This window comes from Erinaceus europaeus, chromosome 7 (genome assembly GCF_950295315.1).
Source record: "Erinaceus europaeus chromosome 7, mEriEur2.1, whole genome shotgun sequence".
NCBI lineage: Eukaryota > Metazoa > Chordata > Mammalia > Eulipotyphla > Erinaceidae > Erinaceus > Erinaceus europaeus.
Window position 1 is genome coordinate 116,703,725 of NC_080168.1, and position 18,490 is coordinate 116,722,214.

Consider the following 18,490-nt stretch of genomic DNA (forward strand, 5'->3'; position numbering starts at 1 on the left):
ATCTCCTTCTTAGGTTTGTATCTGAGTCTAGAATACCTTTTTTAATATTTAATTTTTTTAAAAAAACTTCATTTGATTTAATATAACAGACAGAAATTGAGAGAGAGAAAGAGAGGGAGAAAAAGAGAGAGAGAGAGAGAGAGAGAGTCACTTGGAGCACTATTTCACCACTGGTGAAGCTTTGTCCCTGCAGGTGGAGATCAGAGGCTTGAACATGGGTCCTTGTGCATGGTAATGCATGTGCTTAGCCAGGTGTGCCACCACCCAGCCCCTACAATACTCTTCTCATTCACGTTCTTGCTTCTCATACCAACACCGAATTAAGGCATAGAGCTCTGGGTGCCCCCATCACCTCTCCTTTCTCTCTCTCTCTCTCTCTCCACACACATACACACACACACACACACACACACACACACACACACACACACACACACAGGCTTCACTAAAACCACTCTTTGTCAAGAATTCCTTGGAGAATACTAATCTTGAATGCTTATTCTGAGGTTGCCAGGATCAAGACACAGGAATCTACTTCTCCCATTACTCTGCCAAAAAGTGGTGCTCAGCATATAATGGGGTAGTATTACTTTACTTATTTTTTAATATTTATTTGTTTATTCCTTTTTGTTGCCCTTGTTGTTTTATTGTTGTAGTTATTATTGTTGTTGTTACTGATATAACTGTTGTTGGATAGGACAGAGAGATGGAGAGAGGAGGGGAAGATAGAGAGGGGGAGAGAAAGATAGACACCTGCAAACCTGCTTCACCGCTTGAGACGCGACTCCCTGCAGGTGGGGAGCCGGGGGCTCGAACCAAGATCCTTACGCCGGTCCTTGCTTTACTTAAATATTCACTTATCTACTTATGGGGGGGGGGAGGAGCATGTGCACCAGAGTATCACTCTGCACATGTGATGCCGGGGCTCAAACCTAGGACCTCATGCTTGAGGTTCCAAGCCAAGTGCCACACGGGAGCCGTGACATAGAGGGGAAGCTCTGGGGCTTTGGTGTGCCTTCCCCATCTCTCTCTCTCTCTGAAATAAAAAGAGAAATAAGAAGAGGTGAAGGTCATAGAATGAGTACTATTGGAAAGCTCACATCTGAATCTAAGTCCTAACAAGCCTAAACCAATGTTTTTGGTTTTTTTTTCATATGTATTTCTTTATTTTCCCTTTTGTTGCCCTTGTTGTGGTTACTGATGTCGTTGTTGTTGGATAGGACAGAGAGAAGTGGAGAGAGGAGGGGAAGACAGAGAAGTGGAGAGAAAGACAGATACCTGCAGACCTGCTTCATCACTTGTGAAGCGACTCCCCTGCAGGTGAGGAGCTGAGGGCTCGCACCGGGATCCTTACACTGGTCTTTGTGTTTTGCGCCACGTGTGCTTAACCCGCTGCACCACCACGCGACTCCTGCCTAACCCAGTGTCACTGATTTCCGTGTGCATCTTCCTAATCTTAATGGCTCTAGGCTTTTTCTTGCCTTCTGCACTGGACCTAGACATCCAGTTTGGACAGGCCTGACGATAACAGCCGTGATCTCTGAGACTCAGTGACCCGAGCAGTCAGCACCTGTTCAGGGGTGTGCTTGGGGTGTCCATGGTGGGAGGGCTTCCTCGTCTGCACACCCACACAGAGTTGTACTGTCACTGGAGTCCATGTATGTTCCAAAGTACGTCACAGCTAAGATCCTCTGGACACCCCCCCGAACTGTCAGCAGAGGCCGTGACTAAGTGTACAGGCAGAAAGAGGGTTCTATGTGACCCTCTATAGGACAATCTAACCCTTGTAGGAAGGACTTAAAATTTATGCTGTAAACCACTGTGTTTATAGTGGGAGGGAGAAATAACTAGGACTTAGACAAAGTCTTTCTTCTTTTCCTTAAAGAGGTATTATCCCTAGTTCTCTCTGCCAAGATCAAGGCGAAGGAGTCAGTCTGTCACAACATAAGATGTGCTGGGAGTGAGAACAGATCTGTGTTATGATAACACACCTATTGAAAACATGTTATTGTGGCCTCTGGGACCAAGTGGACGGCACTGGAAGTGAGGAGGTAAAAGACAGTCCCCAACAGTTTTGTTCATTATGTGGAATATAGAAAACTGAAACATATTAATTTGGGGGGAAAAAAAAGTAGCCAAAGTGTCTTTAAGACTTCGAGAACTCTGGGTGGGGGGTAGGCAGTCAGTCAGAGAACTTGGTGAGATACAATGTGGAACTATAAATCTTATGATCTATTACTGAATCACTATTAAAATAATGCTACTGCGGGGGGACATTTCTGATAATTCAGTTCTACCCTATAATGTGACACGGGGCTCGTGGTCACGCTCAGAGAATCTTAACTTGCGCGCTCAACCAGGAAGGCCACCATGTGGCCTCTTGCTCAGAGAATATTTTTTTTAAATAATATTTATTTACTTATTCCATTTTGTTGCCCTTGTAGTTTTTGTTGTTGTAGTTATTACTGTTGTTGGATAGGAGAGAGAAATGGAGAGAGATGGGGAAGACAGAGAGGGGGAGAGAAAGACACCTGCAGACCTGCTTCACCGCCTGTGAAGCGACTCTCCTGCAAGTGGGGAGCCGGGGGCTCCAGCCGGGATCCTTGCGCCGGTCCCTGCACTTTGTGCCACCTAGACTTAACCCGCTGCGCTACTGCCCGACTCCCACTCAGAGAATCTTAACACCATGATGGGTCAGACTGCTGGTGAGTTATTTTAGCTACAATCTCTTCAATACCCCTTAACACAATCTAGCATCTACTCATATGTAACCCTGCCTGGAGGAATATCATTTACTAGTGAACATTAGAGAAGCCAAAGATTAAAAATATTTTTCAGTACCAGACTAAAACCTAATACACACCATTGCATATAGTCCCAAATTACTTGGCATGAAATAAAATTGTAAAAATCCAAAACTTGGGTGGGGGTAGATAGCATAATAGTTATGCAAAAAGGACTTTCAAGCATGGTAAAAAGGAAAGAAAAAAAAAAAGAAAAGAAATAGAAAAAAGAAGTTTTAAGGGAAGACAACATAAAGCTTATGCAAAGACTCTCATGCTTGCGTCTCCAAGGTCCCATATTCAATCCCCAGACCATCATAAGCCAAAGCTTAGCAGTGCTATGGTAATAACTAACCAAACAAAAAAAACTTAGGTCTAAAAAAAAAAGAAGCTCTGTATAATCATTATGCTACCACCCTGCCCCCCCCAAAAGAAGACATTTTAAGAAAACTGTGTGAATGAAAAGAATAATTCCATCACTGTACAGCAAACCATAACAAAGGGACTTTTCAAAGTTAACCCAATTAACAAATAATGTGATGATAATATTAACTATCGATTGTCTTTTTGAACCCTAAGACAGCAGGAACCTCACATCTTCACTATAGAGCCCCTAATTCCCCCAGTCCTGGAACCCTTGGATAGGGCCCACTTTCCCGTATGGGAAAATTTGGATTTCTCCCAATCCAAACCAAATAATATTGCATCCGCCGATCACAACCTAACCAAAGCAACGATTGCCACCTCAACATGCTTCACCTCAGACTGTATCCAGAGACTTCACGTGTGGAATGACAACTCTTCAACTTCATTACTCGGGTGAGACCTTTCCTTTTATAGTACACTCTAATTTCATCTCAGGTAGTTCACTTTCTAACAAAGTCCCATAATCTAGATATACACCAGTTTCTGTGAGAGAGAGCTTATGTGCACACGTATCCATAAACTACTGCAAAATATATACCTGAAAGCAGAAGTACACTAGAGTTTGCAGTGAGTACCTCCCTAACACTTCCTCTCCACTATTCCAAGCTTGGGATCCATGATTGCTCAACAAATTGTTTGGTTTCATATGTTAACTCTCTTTTCAATCACCAGGTTCCAGATGCCACCAGGATGCTGGCTAGGCTTCCCTGGATTGAAGACCCCACCAATGTGTCATGGAGCTCAGCTTCCCCAGAGACACACCTTACTAGGGAAAGAGAGAGGCAGACTGGGAGTATGGACCGACCAGTCAATGCCCATGTTCAGCGGGGAAGCAATTACAGAAGCCAGACCTTCTACCTTCTGCAACCCTCAATGACCCTGGGTCCATGCTCCCAGAGGGCTAGAGAATGGGAAAGCTACCATGGGAGGGGGTGGGTTATGGGGATTGGGTGGTGGGAATTGTGTGGAGTTGTACCCCTCCTACCTTATGTTTTTGTTCACTAATCCTTTCTTAAATAAAAAATTTTAAAAAATAAAAAAGAATAATTCCATCAGTGCAAAGTCACAAGTGTTTTAGGAAAGATGACTAAATTAACCCAGTTAAGACCAGGAGAGATATAAAACTAGTGTTTGATTACTAATTTCCTAGACTTTCAAAAGGTCCAAGTGACTGTCTACTGGACATGTGCCACTCTGGAGCACAAATCTGTACTCTATTGCCCAAAATGTATTTATTTGTGATAGAGGACAGAGCAGAGCGCTATTCTGGCGTATGTGACATAGGGGTCAGGCTCAGGACTTCGTGCTTGCAAGTCATGCGCTCTTCTGTGCCAGCTCGCTAGCTGCTGAACTTGTTATCCTAAAAAGTAAGGGACATGCATTATTCCCCCAAGATGTATAGGCTGGAATGCTCTTTCCTGCCTTTTTAAAAATATGTCTTTTGAAAAAATATTTGTATTTATTTATTACTGGATAGAGACAGAGAGAAATTGAGAGTGGGAGGGAAGACAGAGAGAGACAGGCAGACACCTGCAGAAAAAAATTACTTAAATGATTTTAAGTGTGAACAGTCTTCTTCCTTTCCTGTCTCATGTGAGCACTACGCGAACCTCCAGAGGTCATCCCTCCTGCCTCTAATGTGACTAGTTCCTTAGGAGCCAAGTTTTAGCAGCCATTCCCTTCCTCCCCCACCCCACCTCCTGCTGCCCCTGTGTGCCTTTGTAATTGTGTTTCAAACCCCTAGTTCACCTGAAATCATAAACTGAGGTGTGTAGTTAATTTATACAAGTCTTTGGGCTCTCCTATCTAATCTCACTGGCCTATTCTAGCCCCATGTCAGCCTGGCCAAGCTCTACTTAGCTGGTCCATGTTGCTTAAAATAAACCTCAATAAGCAGCTGTCTGACTTATTAGAAGCAACATGAAGGGTAAGATTACAGGCACCACAGGGGGTATTCTGGGTACAGTCAGGAGGGCCTCAGGAGAACACATAAGCACGAACATTGGAGTCTCCAATTACAGTCTGTCAGGAGGAGAGACTGGGGAGAAAACTGATGGGCTTACATAAGACAAGATATGGGGGGGGTGTGAATGAATAAATGACTTGGCCACTTTTTTTTTTTTTTTAAATAGTAAGTTTCTTTCTATCTCAAATGAACTTTGATCTAGCAGTCCCACTCCTAGGCATCTATCCAAAGAACACAAAAGGTATATGCACTCCCATGTCCACTGCACGTCTAGACGCAGCAGTCAAGGTATGGAAGCAAGCTCAAACGCCCAGTGACAGACTGATGAGTGTGGGACAGACACGCAGTGAAGCATTACTCGGCTGTGAGAAAAGATGAGATGATGCCCTGTGAAGCAACACAGTTGGAACTGAGGGGTATCCTGCTCGACTAAATAAGCCAGAAAGAGAAAGAGACAGGTCAGGTGACTGCACTCAAACGTGAGATACAAAGAATCAAAGCAAGGGAACAAAGTCAAGCAAAAAGAAACCCTTGACTTCTAGCCACAGAACTGAAGTTACCAAGATGGAAGGGAAAGAGCTGAAAGGGTGTGGGAGGCCCCGTGAACTCTAAAGCAAGGGGACTAGCACTGCTGGGGAGTGTTATACGGCCCCATAGGAAGCACTGTGATGCAGTACCCCCAAAGCACAGTCTTATAAACCAACAGTACTTCAATTAAAAGAAAAAAAAGATTCTTCTTAATTCCTTAATTCCAACATGACTGTTTGCTGGATATGAACTGCACTTTCTTTTTTTTTTCTCTTTAAATTTTTTTTTATATTTATTTATTTTCCCTCTTGTTGCCCTTGTTGGTTTCCATTGTTTTTGTAGTTACTACTGTTGTTGTTACTGATGTCGATGTTGTTAGATAGGACAGAGAGAAATGGAGAGAGGAGGGGAAGACAGAGAAGAGGAGAGAAAGACACCTGCAGAGCTGCTTCACCGCCTGTGAAGTGACTCCCCTGCAGGTGGGGAGCTGGGAGCTTGAACCAGGATCCTCACGCCGGTCCTTGCGCTTTGCGCCACATGCACTTAACCCGCTGCGCCACCGTCCGACTCCTGTGAACTGCACTTTCTAATGGTTATGTAACGGGAAAAAAAAGAAGTATGAGCCCTGGAGTAGCAGTGCAGCAGAGTAACAGGGTCCCTGTTCTTGTAAATCTTTAAAAACAGGATAAAGATAAACTGCATTTGGAATGAACTACAGTCTGAAGACAAGAGAATTAGAGCCTATGACTGAGATCTTTTCCCAACAGAACAAGCTGACTTCAAACAGCCAAACGCAATGGTGGTTTCGTTTGGCTGGGCTATTCCCAGCCTGGAAAGGGAGTTAGAACTCAGTATCTAGCCAGCCCAGCATGTTGGAGAGCTTGGCTTCTGAACTCAGGCTGCTTTGATCTGATGCTTAGTTACTCTGCTACTGTAAAAGATTACTGGCTTTGCTAAAGCAAGGAATGATAGAACTGTGGCCTTTCTGAGCAGAGCTGAGCCCAACCTTCCTTTCCCATGGGATCCGTAGCCTCTAAGGGCAAAACCTTTCTGTGCTCTCTCCTGGGGGAGAAAAAGAGACCATTCACGTTATCTCTGAGTAGACTGCTTCTATATTTGAGCTGTTCACGCATCTGGGGCCGCTCGGCTCGACTGAGCTATTTGCTTCCGCCCGTCAAATGTCAGCCTCTACCACCCGTCCCTACTGACATGCACCAGCAATGCTGTGTGGCCTACAGGTGGGAGTGGGCTGTTTCCCTGAGTAACGGTAGCGACCACAGAGTCCAAAGGCCCTGACCCAGCGGCATCCTCCAGAAATGAGCTTATCAACAGCTCGTGTTCACAGAGGATAGTTCTTCCCTGAAAACAGGGTCATTTTTAGAACAAGAGGGAGCAGAAGCTGAAAAGACTCTATTGCTCTGAGACGCAAACTGAATCGAAGTTTCTGTTGTCTCCTCCTCCTCCCCCTCACCTCTTTCTCTCCGCAGAGGCCGCTTCTGTCTCCTAGTTTCACAGCTAGATAGTGCCTCCTTGGGTCTTTTTTCTTTTGGCAGGTTCTTGCTTTCTCTAATCTGACAACCCAGTTCCACAGGCCTTCTTACTAGGGGTTTTGGAGTAGCACAGTCCATGTTAAAGAATTCAGCCTTGGTGTTCATTCTCTTCAGAAGAGAAGAGGAAATAATGGGAGCTAGGTCAGCAGTTTCTACAACTTCGCGCAGGGCTCTGCATTCTAATTCGGCCACTATTCATAAAGTCAGGCCTCCATGGCCTCCTTCTTCAGTTTCCTCACTCTAGCAAGCTCTCTGATCAGAATATAAATTAGAACTACAATGCAATAAACATTAGCTTTAAAATATATGTAAAATCTAGCTTTACTTATGAACCTTTTCATAAGAGCAGCAGCAAAGCGTGTCCTTTTCAGCAATGCATTCATCATGCCTGCCATCCTGCCTGGTACACAACAGACACTCCACTACTGGTTTTTTTTATAAGTAATACATTAGCTGTGTACTAGCTGTGTGCCAGGCACCATTCCAAGCACTTTACTTGAATGACAAGTTCAGCTTCTTGGAATCTGATCGATTCAACCAGAGCCCACTACTTTATTATGTAAGTGGGTTCTCCTTGGTTAGAGCACAACTGGATTGTTTTTATGCATAGGCCTTATGTGAGAATTCTAGTACTGTATGGTACCTTTCCTCGTGAAACTGTAAGCTTCCAAAGAAAGTCAATTCTTTTCTTTTTTTAAGATTTTTAAAAAATATTTATTTATTTCCTTTGTGTTGCCCTTGTTGTTTTTATTGTTGTAGTTGTTGGATAGGACAGAGAGAAATGGAGAGAGGAGGGGAAGACAGAGAGGGGGAGAGAAAGATAGACACCTGCAGACCTACTTCACCACCTGTGAAGAGACTCTCCTGCAGGTGGGGAGCCAGGAGCTTGAATTGGGATCCTTACGCTGGTCCTTGCGCTTCGCGCCACCTGCGCTTAACCCGCTGCGCTCCCTCCGACTCCCTGAAAGTCAATTCTTTACAAGATTTAGGATAGAGACCTGCACCAAGTGGGCACTTAGTATAGAAAGTCCCAGAGCCTCAGCACAGGAAACCAGAAGCTAGCTGGCATCTCTCCCCTTTTCCCCATCACTGTCTCCATGTTTTAGTGTTGTTTTCGTAGATTCTACCTGTCTCCGTCATACCACAGACTATAATACGCTAGACCGTCAAAGGAAATAATTCCCACATGCTCTATCTTCCACATCATTTTCCATGAACTTCATTTTTCTGACTTACAGGTTTCTTGGACCCAGCTGGTTCTCTCTGGCTTTACTTACACTGCCCTGAAAGGCCTGAGAAACCAGAGTGAAGCCCGACCGTGCCCGCCTCAGAGAAGGAAGGCGCTGAAAGAGGGAGGTGCCCGGCCCTGGTCAGGGTAGGGCCTCTGCAGACGGCAGCGTAACAATGAACCCACCAAAGGCACCCTGGCTCTCCTCACTTCCCCTCTTTCCAAGGTACTTGGAATCCATCTCCCTTGGTAACAATTTGACTACTTTAGTCTCTGCCTTTCCAATGCTGCTTGAGAAAAATCAGTCTTGTAAGTACCAGAAGGTCAAACTTATCCTAAGTCTTCAAATAAATTTGGATAGAAATTTTGCAGGTCAAAGTATATAAAACTAGAGCAAATAAAATCCAAAAGCACATGGGGACTTATCCCTGACAGACATTTGCAGGAAAGTCCAGTGTTGGCGCAGTAAGCATAGTTCTACCCTACAGGCTAGTTGAGTCAAGTCACTCGCCACAGCCTATCAACCATGTTTTTGTCTCCTCCCCAAGCAGGACCCTCCTTACCTTGGGCATCTCCACCAGAGGTTAACACGGCGATGGCTTTGCCAATCCCCAGGGTCCTGGCAGCATGGTGCTCTTCATGGGTCATGATCCAATCTAGAATTCAAAGTAACAGCGAGTTAAAATACAGCGGGACTGAGGTGCCCCCAGCTCAGGAAACGGCTCTGTCAGACTGGTTAGAGCCACTTCAGTCAGGCTCGCCTACTGAGTCTCAGCCTTGCTGACCGAGAGCCTTGGACTTCTTCCAGAAGGAAGTCACACTCCCACAGACTGACGAGTTGAAATGTCACAGTAATGTATCCCAGCACTGCAGAAGTCCTGACTAATCTCTATCCGATCCTTGCTCCAATTGGGGCCTATTTAGAGACTAAGCGAAGGTCAAGGAGAAGAGCCAGGGACTGAACATAAATGAGAAAGGAGGAGGAAAGCTAAGTTTGCCTCAAGAGCTCCTCCCTTCTTAATAAAGCTGCCCAGGGAAAGACTGAGATAAGGCCTGGGCACCGGCTGAGAACTGCCAAAGGCAAGAAGAAAGGAAAGGGTAGGCTGGGTTACGGTCAGGTGAGGGAGGGGTGGGCGTTACAGCACTGGCCTCAGTTGGGACTCAAGCTTGAGGTCAGAAAGGCTCGACCACGTTCTCAGTGTCAGACTCGGGAATGGATAGTGCCTTTCCCTAGTTGTTCCCATCCCTCCCAGACTCTACCTCTGGGCTTCTCTTGACCATGCTTCTCGACTGCATACCGTCAAGTGGCAAGAGCAACACAAAATCACTGCCATATATAACCAACAAGTATATACATGATGCGTGAACACCTTCATGCTTCTAATGGCTTATCTCTCCCTACTTTAGAGAGAAAGTATGTAAAATGCCACTGGAATCATCCTTTGCACTTAGACAGACAAAAACTTGTTCCATTTTATTTGTCTGTGTATGGTACTGGGGTCAGACATACACATACTTTTACCACTACCAGGCTGACTTTCTCACTCTTTTTATTTCAGAGAGAAAGAGAAGAGAAAGAGAGAGGCAGGATCATGCCAGATCTCCCCCCCCCCCCCCCCCCCGTACAATGGCACTAACATATAACATACGGCTCTTGGGCTCGAGCCTGGGCCATAGGCACAGCAGGGCACAAACCCTACCAAGTGAACTATCTCCAACCCCGTTTGTTTGGTTTTTTTTAAGATTATTATTTTTTTTAATTTATTTTCCCTTTTGTTGCCCTTGTTTTTTTCTTGTTGTTGTTGTTGTTACTGATGTTGTTGTTGGATAGGACAGAGAAATGGAGAGAGAAGAGGAAGACAGAGGGGGAAAGAAAGACAGACACTTGCAGACCTGCTTCACTGCCTGTGAAGCAACCCCCCTGCAGGTGGGGAGCCAGGGGCTCGAACCAGGATCCTTACGCCGGTCCTTTTGCCACGTGCGATTAATCCACTGCGTTACCGCCTGACTTGCAAGATTATTTATTTTTATGAAAGAGAAAGAAACACCACCACCACTCAGATCTGGCATTTGGTGGTACAGGGGACTGAGCCTAGGGCCCCGGGGGCATCTCTCAGGCAAACAGATTCTGTGCTCTAACACTAAGCTATCTCCTGGGCCCACAAATCTAGTATTTTTCAATTTACCTTCTGACTCCCAGAATCAGAATGTTACTAGGCCCTGTGCTCCCTTATTTTCTTCCTTTGCCCTAAGCTTCTTTTCTGTCTTCACTGCCTCTTTCCACTTGAACTGCCTGCCTATATAACAGCCAGTCTCTGTCTCCTGTTTCTCTTCTTCACGCTATACAGAAACAGAGTAAACCACCATGGAAGTCAGAGTCCTAAGACCATAGTGCAAAGAGAATTCCTTTACATCAACAGGAGCCGGTGGAGACCTTTATGTACAGTTCATGTTTTGGTTGTTAATCTGATAGCAGATGGCTGCTAGCATCACAGTGGTTACATAAACACTCAAATCCATGCACAGACCGAATACATACACACACTGAGGGGCCAGGTGGTGGCGCACCAGGTTAAGCACACATATTACAAACCAGAAGGACATGGGCTTAAGCCCCCACACCCCACTCCCCACCTGCAGCAGGGCTGCTTCACGAGAGGTGAAGCAGGTCTGCAAGTGTCTATCTTCCTCTCCCTCTATCATCCCCTCCTCAATTTCTCTCTGTCCTATCTAATAAAAATTAGGAAGAAAAAAATCATACATGGAGACATAAAAATATACGTACACAAACACGTTTTTTTTTTCTTTTCCCTTTTTTTTAGTGGTGTACACAGTACTAAGAGACATAGATTCACATACTGGATATACTCTGCTGACAGATAAAGTGAAATTTCTTGGGTCTAATTTCCAAGCTTCCATAATAGAATCTTTACCCATTATTTAACTCTCTGCCCCATGAGCAAAGGTGCTCACCATCCCCTGGACATTTTGCATTCTTCCTCACTGGTGATCAGACTGTACTTTATCTAGAAGCCCACCCTGAGCATTGCCACAGACCACTCTGCTTCACTCCATAATTTAAGACTAGCTCTGCCCCTAGTAAGCCTATTAAACTTTCACTGATAACCACAGGTCAGTGAAGGCTTCCTTTCTGACCTCTTCTAATCACCCAGTGTCTGGAATTGGGTCAGTCGTTTAGCGTTTAGTCACTACCTTCTAATGGTATTTTAATTGCTTTTTATGTATCGAGAAGAAGATTGTACTAAGTCAGGAACAGCAAACTACAGCCTATAGACCAAACCTCATCTTAGTCATGCTTTTTAATGGCAGCAAACCAAAAAAGCTTCTTACATTTTTAAAACAGATGCATTTATTTATTATGAGAGAGACCAATGCAGTACTCAGATTTAGTGTAAACAGGGTAGGGTAAGGATGGGGGTGGGGAAGTGGACACTGGGAACTCATGCATGCAAGTCCTGCGCTCCACTGCTGAGCATCTCTTGGGCCTGTTCTAAACTGTTGGGAGGGGGGAAAAAAAGTTATGACATGAAAATTACATCCAGTTAGCATGTTAATGTCCACACCACTCTCATTCTTTCACATAATGCTTACAGCTACTTCTGTGTTATAATAACAGCACAGATTCTTGCAACAGAGAATAGACAGACTGCAAAGGCTACCACACTTACTAGCTTGCCCTTTACAGAAAAATTGACTGATCCTTGAGCTAGATGATTGGTAAAATCATAGTCCTAAGTGGACTGAAAATTCCTGCAGGAAGAGTCAATGTTTTTTGTTTTTCTTTTCTTTTTTTTTTTTTTTTTCCAGAGCACTGATCAGTTTAGGCTGATGGTGCAGGGGATTGAATCCGGGCCTTTGGAGCCTGAGACATGAGGCATAGCCACTATGCTATCTTCCCTACCCAACGTTCCTTTTTAAAACTTTCCCATAGCCTAGTGAAACTTAGCACATTACAGGAGATAGGTATATACCTGTTGAAAGAACTACAAACTGATTAGACAAAATACGCCAAACCATGTTGAAGAGTTTTAATGTGCTAGCATACAGCTATAGCTCCATATTCGACTTCTAACGCATGCAGATAGACGCCCGACTATTTAACTTCAGTGCTCATGCCCACATTTCTGCCTATCTCAAAAGAGAAAATCCAAGTGGTACAAATGGCAAGATTTTTAAAAGAAAAAAACAAAAACAGGAGCGTGCAAACCCCCCCCCCCGCCCCGTTTTCTCTACTCATTCACTCAGGGAGCTCATCACTGGGTAGAAGTCCATAAAGCGATCTTCCACCCCTACTGGCTTCCGTGAGGGAAAAGAATGTTCCACAACAAGGGGACGATTCCATGTGCCCAGCTGCACACACACACAAAAAAGGAGCTCACATGCTTGCTTCTCCTGCATCTCTGAGATAGTTACAGAAGCAGAAAAGCACGCAGATTCATAGCAGGCGACCTTTAGAGCTACACCCACAGGGCAGAAACAGACGCAACCTGGAATCGACATGTAAAAATCACACGTGTAAAATCACACGTGTGTAGATAAACACGCGAGAGGGAGAAAGCCCGGAGAGGTAGCATCACGCGCACCCTGATGAGAACTGGCTGCGGGCCAGGGTTAGAGTCGGGCCGCCAAGGGCAGCGAGGTCTGAGCACCATCCATTGATCCCGGCGCGATCGGGCTGCCCCTTCCCGCCCACGAGGGGCCCAGCGGCTACCGGCAGCCCCCCGGCCGCCCTTCCCATCCCCCCTCCGGGCTCGGGCTTCAGATGCCCGCCCCCTCCCTCCTGGCCCCGCACCCCCACCCCCACTGGACGCCCAGTTCACCCCCTATCTCCCCACCTGGCCTTCGGCTCGCCCCCTGCTCTAGCCAAGCTCCCTTCTGGCCTTGTGATCGAGTCTCAGCCGCTCCGCCCGGGCTCCCTCGCGACTGTCCTTGGGGAGGGGGAGGGGAGCTTAGGGAGCACGGGGAGGAGCCAGGTGGAGGCGCCGGGCGGGGGAGAGGCGGCCCAGCTCCCGGCGGATGCGGCCCGAGGCTCCGCCCTTCCAGCTCGCCTTGCTCCCCTCCTTCTCCACCTCCGCAGAAGGCGGCTGAGTCCGGGTTCACGCCCCAGACGTGGCTGGGTCCCCGCTGCTGGCTGCCCTCCTGTTCAGTGGGAGTGGGAAGTGAATTAGTTGTTCCTCCTGTGTGCAGAGACGACTCCTGCGGAGCCGCGGCTGCACAGACCCCAGGCAGCCAACATCTCGGCAGGCCGCCCCCAGCCTCCATCTCCATCGCTCCCTCAAGGAACACTCAGTAGGAAGCCTGCCTGCCCGGCTTGCCATTGGTGCCCAGAGATGAGAAGATAAATGAATCCCTCCCTTTGAGGGATATCCAACTCTGACATTTTTCCATAGAGGGGTTTCAAAATTTCCCTTCTCAGGATGGGGGTAGATAGCATAATGGCCATGCAAAGACACTCTCATGCCTGAGGCCCTGAAGTCCCAGGTTCAATCCCCTGCACCACCATAAACCAGAGCTGATCAGTACTTTAGTAGCGGGTTAAGCACAGGTGGCACAAAGCACAAGGACCAGCCTAAGGATCCCGGTTCTAGCCACCCCCCGCCCCGCTCCCCACCTGCAGGGGAGTGGCTTCATAGGCAGTGAAGCTGGTCTTTTGCAGGTGTCTTTTTCTCCCCCTCTGTCTTCCCCTCCCCGCTCCATTTCTCTCTGTCCTATCTAATAACGACAACAATAACTACAACAACAATAAAAAGGGGCAGCAAGGGAGTCAGGCTGTAGCGCAGTGGGTTAAGCGCAGGTGGCGCAAAGCACAAGGACCGGCATAAGAATCCCGGTTCGAACCCCGGCTCCCCACCTGCAGGGGAGTCGCTTCACAGGCGGTGAAGCAGGTCTGCAGGTGTCTATCTTTCTCTCCTCCTCTCTGTCTTCCCCTCCTCTCTCCATTTCTCTCTGTCCTATCCGACAACAACAATAATAACTACAACAATAAAACAACAAGGGCAACAAAAGGGAATAAATAAATAAAATAAATATTTTTAAAAAGGGGGCAACAAAAGTGAATAAACAAGTATTTTTTTAAATATTTATTAAAAAATGTCCATTCTCAGAGAATATTATAGAAAAGCTAGTTTGGAATGGCAGGGGAGGTACCAAATGGCCCGAACCCCTGCCATGAGAGCCAGTCTCAAGCCTGCAGTTGGGAGTGGGGAGTGGATTCTGATACAGCTCAGTCTGTACCTGTCAGTTTACAGAACAAACAGGATCCTCCCGCTGGAGTTGGCACCTGAATGAGGACGGTCCAGAGCAAGAGGTGCCTCCTTTATTCTGATCTCCTTTACTCCTTCCTCTGCGCCACACTCGCTAGGCTTCAGAACCTCTCCATGTTCATCTATCTACCTTCCTTCCTTCCTTCCTCCCTTCCTTTCTTTCTTTCTAATGGGGGGGGGCATTTGGTACCCCACTGGTCAGCTTTGGCTTATGGTGGTATGGGGGGATTGAACATGCGACTTTGAAACCTCAGGCATGACAGTGTTTGCATGACCATTATGCTATCTCCCCCCTGCCCTCAACCCACTCTTTCTATAACTCTCTTGCTTACCTGAGTGCCTGTCCCTGTACCCTTTGCCTAACAAATAATAATGCAAGGATGAGAAACAGTCAGGCTGGGAGATAAGGGCCACTTGGTTGACAACATTAACTTGTATGTTGCAAATGTTATATCCAAAAGTGAAAAGACAGGCCCCAGAATGGGGGTTATTCAGCAACAAAAGAAATGACCCTAGCAAGCCACAAAAAGACATGGAAGAAACCTTGGCTGGAATTACATTAAATGAATTGATTGGGCTCGGAAGAGGGGACATCTGGACAATTTACTTAGTAAAAGAAGTCAGTCTGAAAAGGCTAGACACAGTATGAGTACAACTATATGACGTTGTGGAAAAGGCATAAAGATTAGACACAATATTAAGGAGAGAGAAAGATAAGTGACAGCAAGACAGCTCACCTTATAGTGTACCTGCTTTGGCTTGGATGCAGCCTGAGTGGGAGCCTGGTTCCTACCACACTGGGAGAAGTCCCAGTGATGTGGAGTCTTTCCCTTTCTCCCACAGTACCTGCTCCTGTCTCTGTCTGAAAAAAATCAGCTCAAGGGTGAAACGTTGGTTATGACAAAAAGGAAAAAATAGAAATGAAGAGAAATAAAAAGAAATTTAAAAAGAACCAATACTGGAGAATTATGGTGAAATTTGAATCCTTATATATTATTGGTAAGAATGTTAAATGCTTCAGCCTCAATGTAAGACACTTTGAAAGTTCCTGAAAATGTTAACATAGAGTCAGCATATGACTGCCAATTGCACTCGTGTCTGTATATCCAAGGTAAATTAAATGATGTGTCTGCATACAAGTGTTGGACACAGATGTCCACAGCAACAGTGCTCATAATGAACAGAAAGCGGAAGTCCAAATGTTCATCAACTAGTAACTACATCAGTAAAACAGCCATACAGTAATCATCAAACAAGGAAATGCAAGAAAACTCAAGGCTAACTTTGAGCCCACTGAAATTCTAGGTGTATTTCTTCCCCAACTTGAGGTCGCACCCTATAGACCAATCTGGATACAACAAATGACACTCAGTGCTTTAACAGCTAAGAGAATACCAAGCTCATCAGATAAAGGGGACAACAAAAGATGGAGACGGGCAAGAGACTGGCTCATCGAATGGTAGCCTCCTTGCGCACACTGCCAGGCCACCCCATCAGCTGGGATCCAAGTCAGGGAACCCTAGGATTCTCCCTAGTCTCCTGAAACTCCTACCTTCTGCACTCAAAAAAGAATTTTGGTCCATACTCCCAGAGGGGAAGAAATGTTAGGGGAAGATGGCTAAAGGGCTCTGAAACCCAGTTCCATCAGGACCAAGAGAGAGAAAATAAAAAAGAAAGACATTCAGAAATAGTAATAGGTGCAGGTGTGACTTAAGAAAGAGAAGGCAGAACCATAGAAAAAAATGGGGGAAAAGAGAGAGAGAGAGATAGTTATAGAAATACTAGTCAGCTGGGGCCCTAGATGGGGAGTCCTGAGATTCCCAAACAGACATGATGGGCCTAGACCTCGAATAAATCCCTCTCTCCATTGTTATTGGTCATCTCTATCAGAAACAACACAATAGATCCCTTTGTGGGTCCCCTTGCCCTCAACTTGGATCAACAATGGTACAGAATGTTCCATCCTCCAAAGAGAGGCTGCACCTGAGGGAGACGGGTTCTGAAACTGGGGCAGCTTGGAACGTTCCTACTCATGACCACAGAATGTGAGCTCAGAGCTACAGGGATGCAGAGGTCACATGGGCTCCTAAGCTGAATATGGGCCCCAGATCAGATCAAATTGATGGGGTTTACAGTCAACAACATTTATACCCCTTTCCCATATTTGGGAGCTACTCTCTTCTCTGATCCAACCTTTTGGTTCTTTTTCCAGCCATGACATCATCTCCCCAGACAATAACCCGAATCCACCTGTGTATCAGATTTCAGGCTCTAAAAACTAGTATAGCCACAGGCCCTTTGGAATATAACTAAAATAGGACTACCAACTATCAATAAAACAGAAACACCCCCTGCCCCAACTCATCATCTGAACTATTCCAGCCTTTATTTTTTTCTCCTTTTTATTTATTTATTATTATTATTTAATATTTATTTTATTTATTTATTCCCTTTTGTTGCCCTTGTTGTTTTATTGTTGTAGTTATTATTGTTGTTGTCGTTGTTGGATAGGACAGAGAGAAATGGAGAGAGGAGGGGAAGACAGAGAGGAGGAGAGAAAGATAGACACCTGCAGATCTGCTTCACCACCTGTGAAGCGACTCCCCTGCAGGTGGGGAGCCGGGGTTCGAACCGGGATCCTTATGCTGGTCCTTGTGCTTTGCGCCACCTGCACTTAACCCGCTGTGCTACAGCCCGACTCCCTATTATTATTTTTTTAAATTTATTTCTTTATTGGGGAATTAATGTTTTACATTCAACAGTAAATACAATAGTTGGTACACGCATAACATTCCCCAGTTTCCCATTTAACAATACAACCCCCACTATGTCATTTATCATCCTTCATGAGCCTGTATTCTCCCCACCCACCCACCCACCCACCCCAGAGTCTTTTACTTGGGTGCAATATCCCAATTCCATTTCAGGTTTTACTTGTGTTTTCTTTTCTGATCTTGTTTTTCAACTTCTGCCTGAGAGTGAGATCATCCCATATTCATCCTTCTGTTTCTGACTTATTTCACTCAACATGATTTTTTTCAAGGTCCATCCAAGATTGGCTGAAAACAGTGAAGTCACCATTTTTTATAGCTGAGTAGTATTCCATTGTGTATATATACCACAACTTGCTCAGCCACTCATCTGTTGTTGGACACCTGGGTTGCTTCCAGGTTTTGGCTACTACAAATTGTGCTGCCAAGAACATATGTGTATACAGATCTTTTTGGATGGATGTGTTGAGTTCCTTAGGATATATCCCCAGGAGAGGAATTCCGGGGTCATAGGGTAGGTCCATTTCTAGCCTTCTGAGAGTTTTCCAGACTATTCTCCACAGAGGTTGGACCCATTGACATTCCCACCAGCAGTGCAGGAGGGTTCCTTTGACCCCACACCCTCTCCAGCATTTGCTGCTGTTACCTTTTCTGATGTATGACATTCTCACAGGAGTGAAGTGATATCTCATTGTTGTCTTGATTTGCATTTCTCTGACAATCAGAGACTTGGAGCATTTTTTCATGTGTTTCTTGGCCTTTTGGATCTCTTCTGTGGTGAATATTCTGTCCTAGTCCTCCCCCCCCCATTTTTGGATGGGGTTATTTGTTGTCTTGTTGTTGAGTCTGGCAAGCTCTTTATATATGTTGGTTATTAAACTCTTATCTGATGTATGGCATGTAAAGATCTTCTCCCATTCTGTGAGGGGTCTCTTGGTTTGGGTAGTGGTTTCT

General features: G+C 45.6%; 1 protein-coding gene across 3 annotated transcripts in view; it reads right to left on the bottom strand.

The window, feature by feature from the left end:
- Positions 1–18,490, bottom strand: part of PFKM (phosphofructokinase, muscle) — a 55,439-nt gene that overhangs the window by 19,058 nt on the left and 17,891 nt on the right. For 2 of the 3 annotated variants that reach the window (XM_060195461.1, XM_007516231.3), the window contains one exon: positions 9,045–9,137. In XM_060195461.1, coding sequence (XP_060051444.1) covers positions 9,045–9,129 — 85 coding nt within the window. In that variant the 5' untranslated portion in view covers positions 9,130–9,137. Of the gene's footprint in view, positions 1–9,044; positions 9,138–13,337; positions 13,499–18,490 lie in introns of those variants that run through there. The other variant, XM_016185226.2, reaches the window with a different exon arrangement.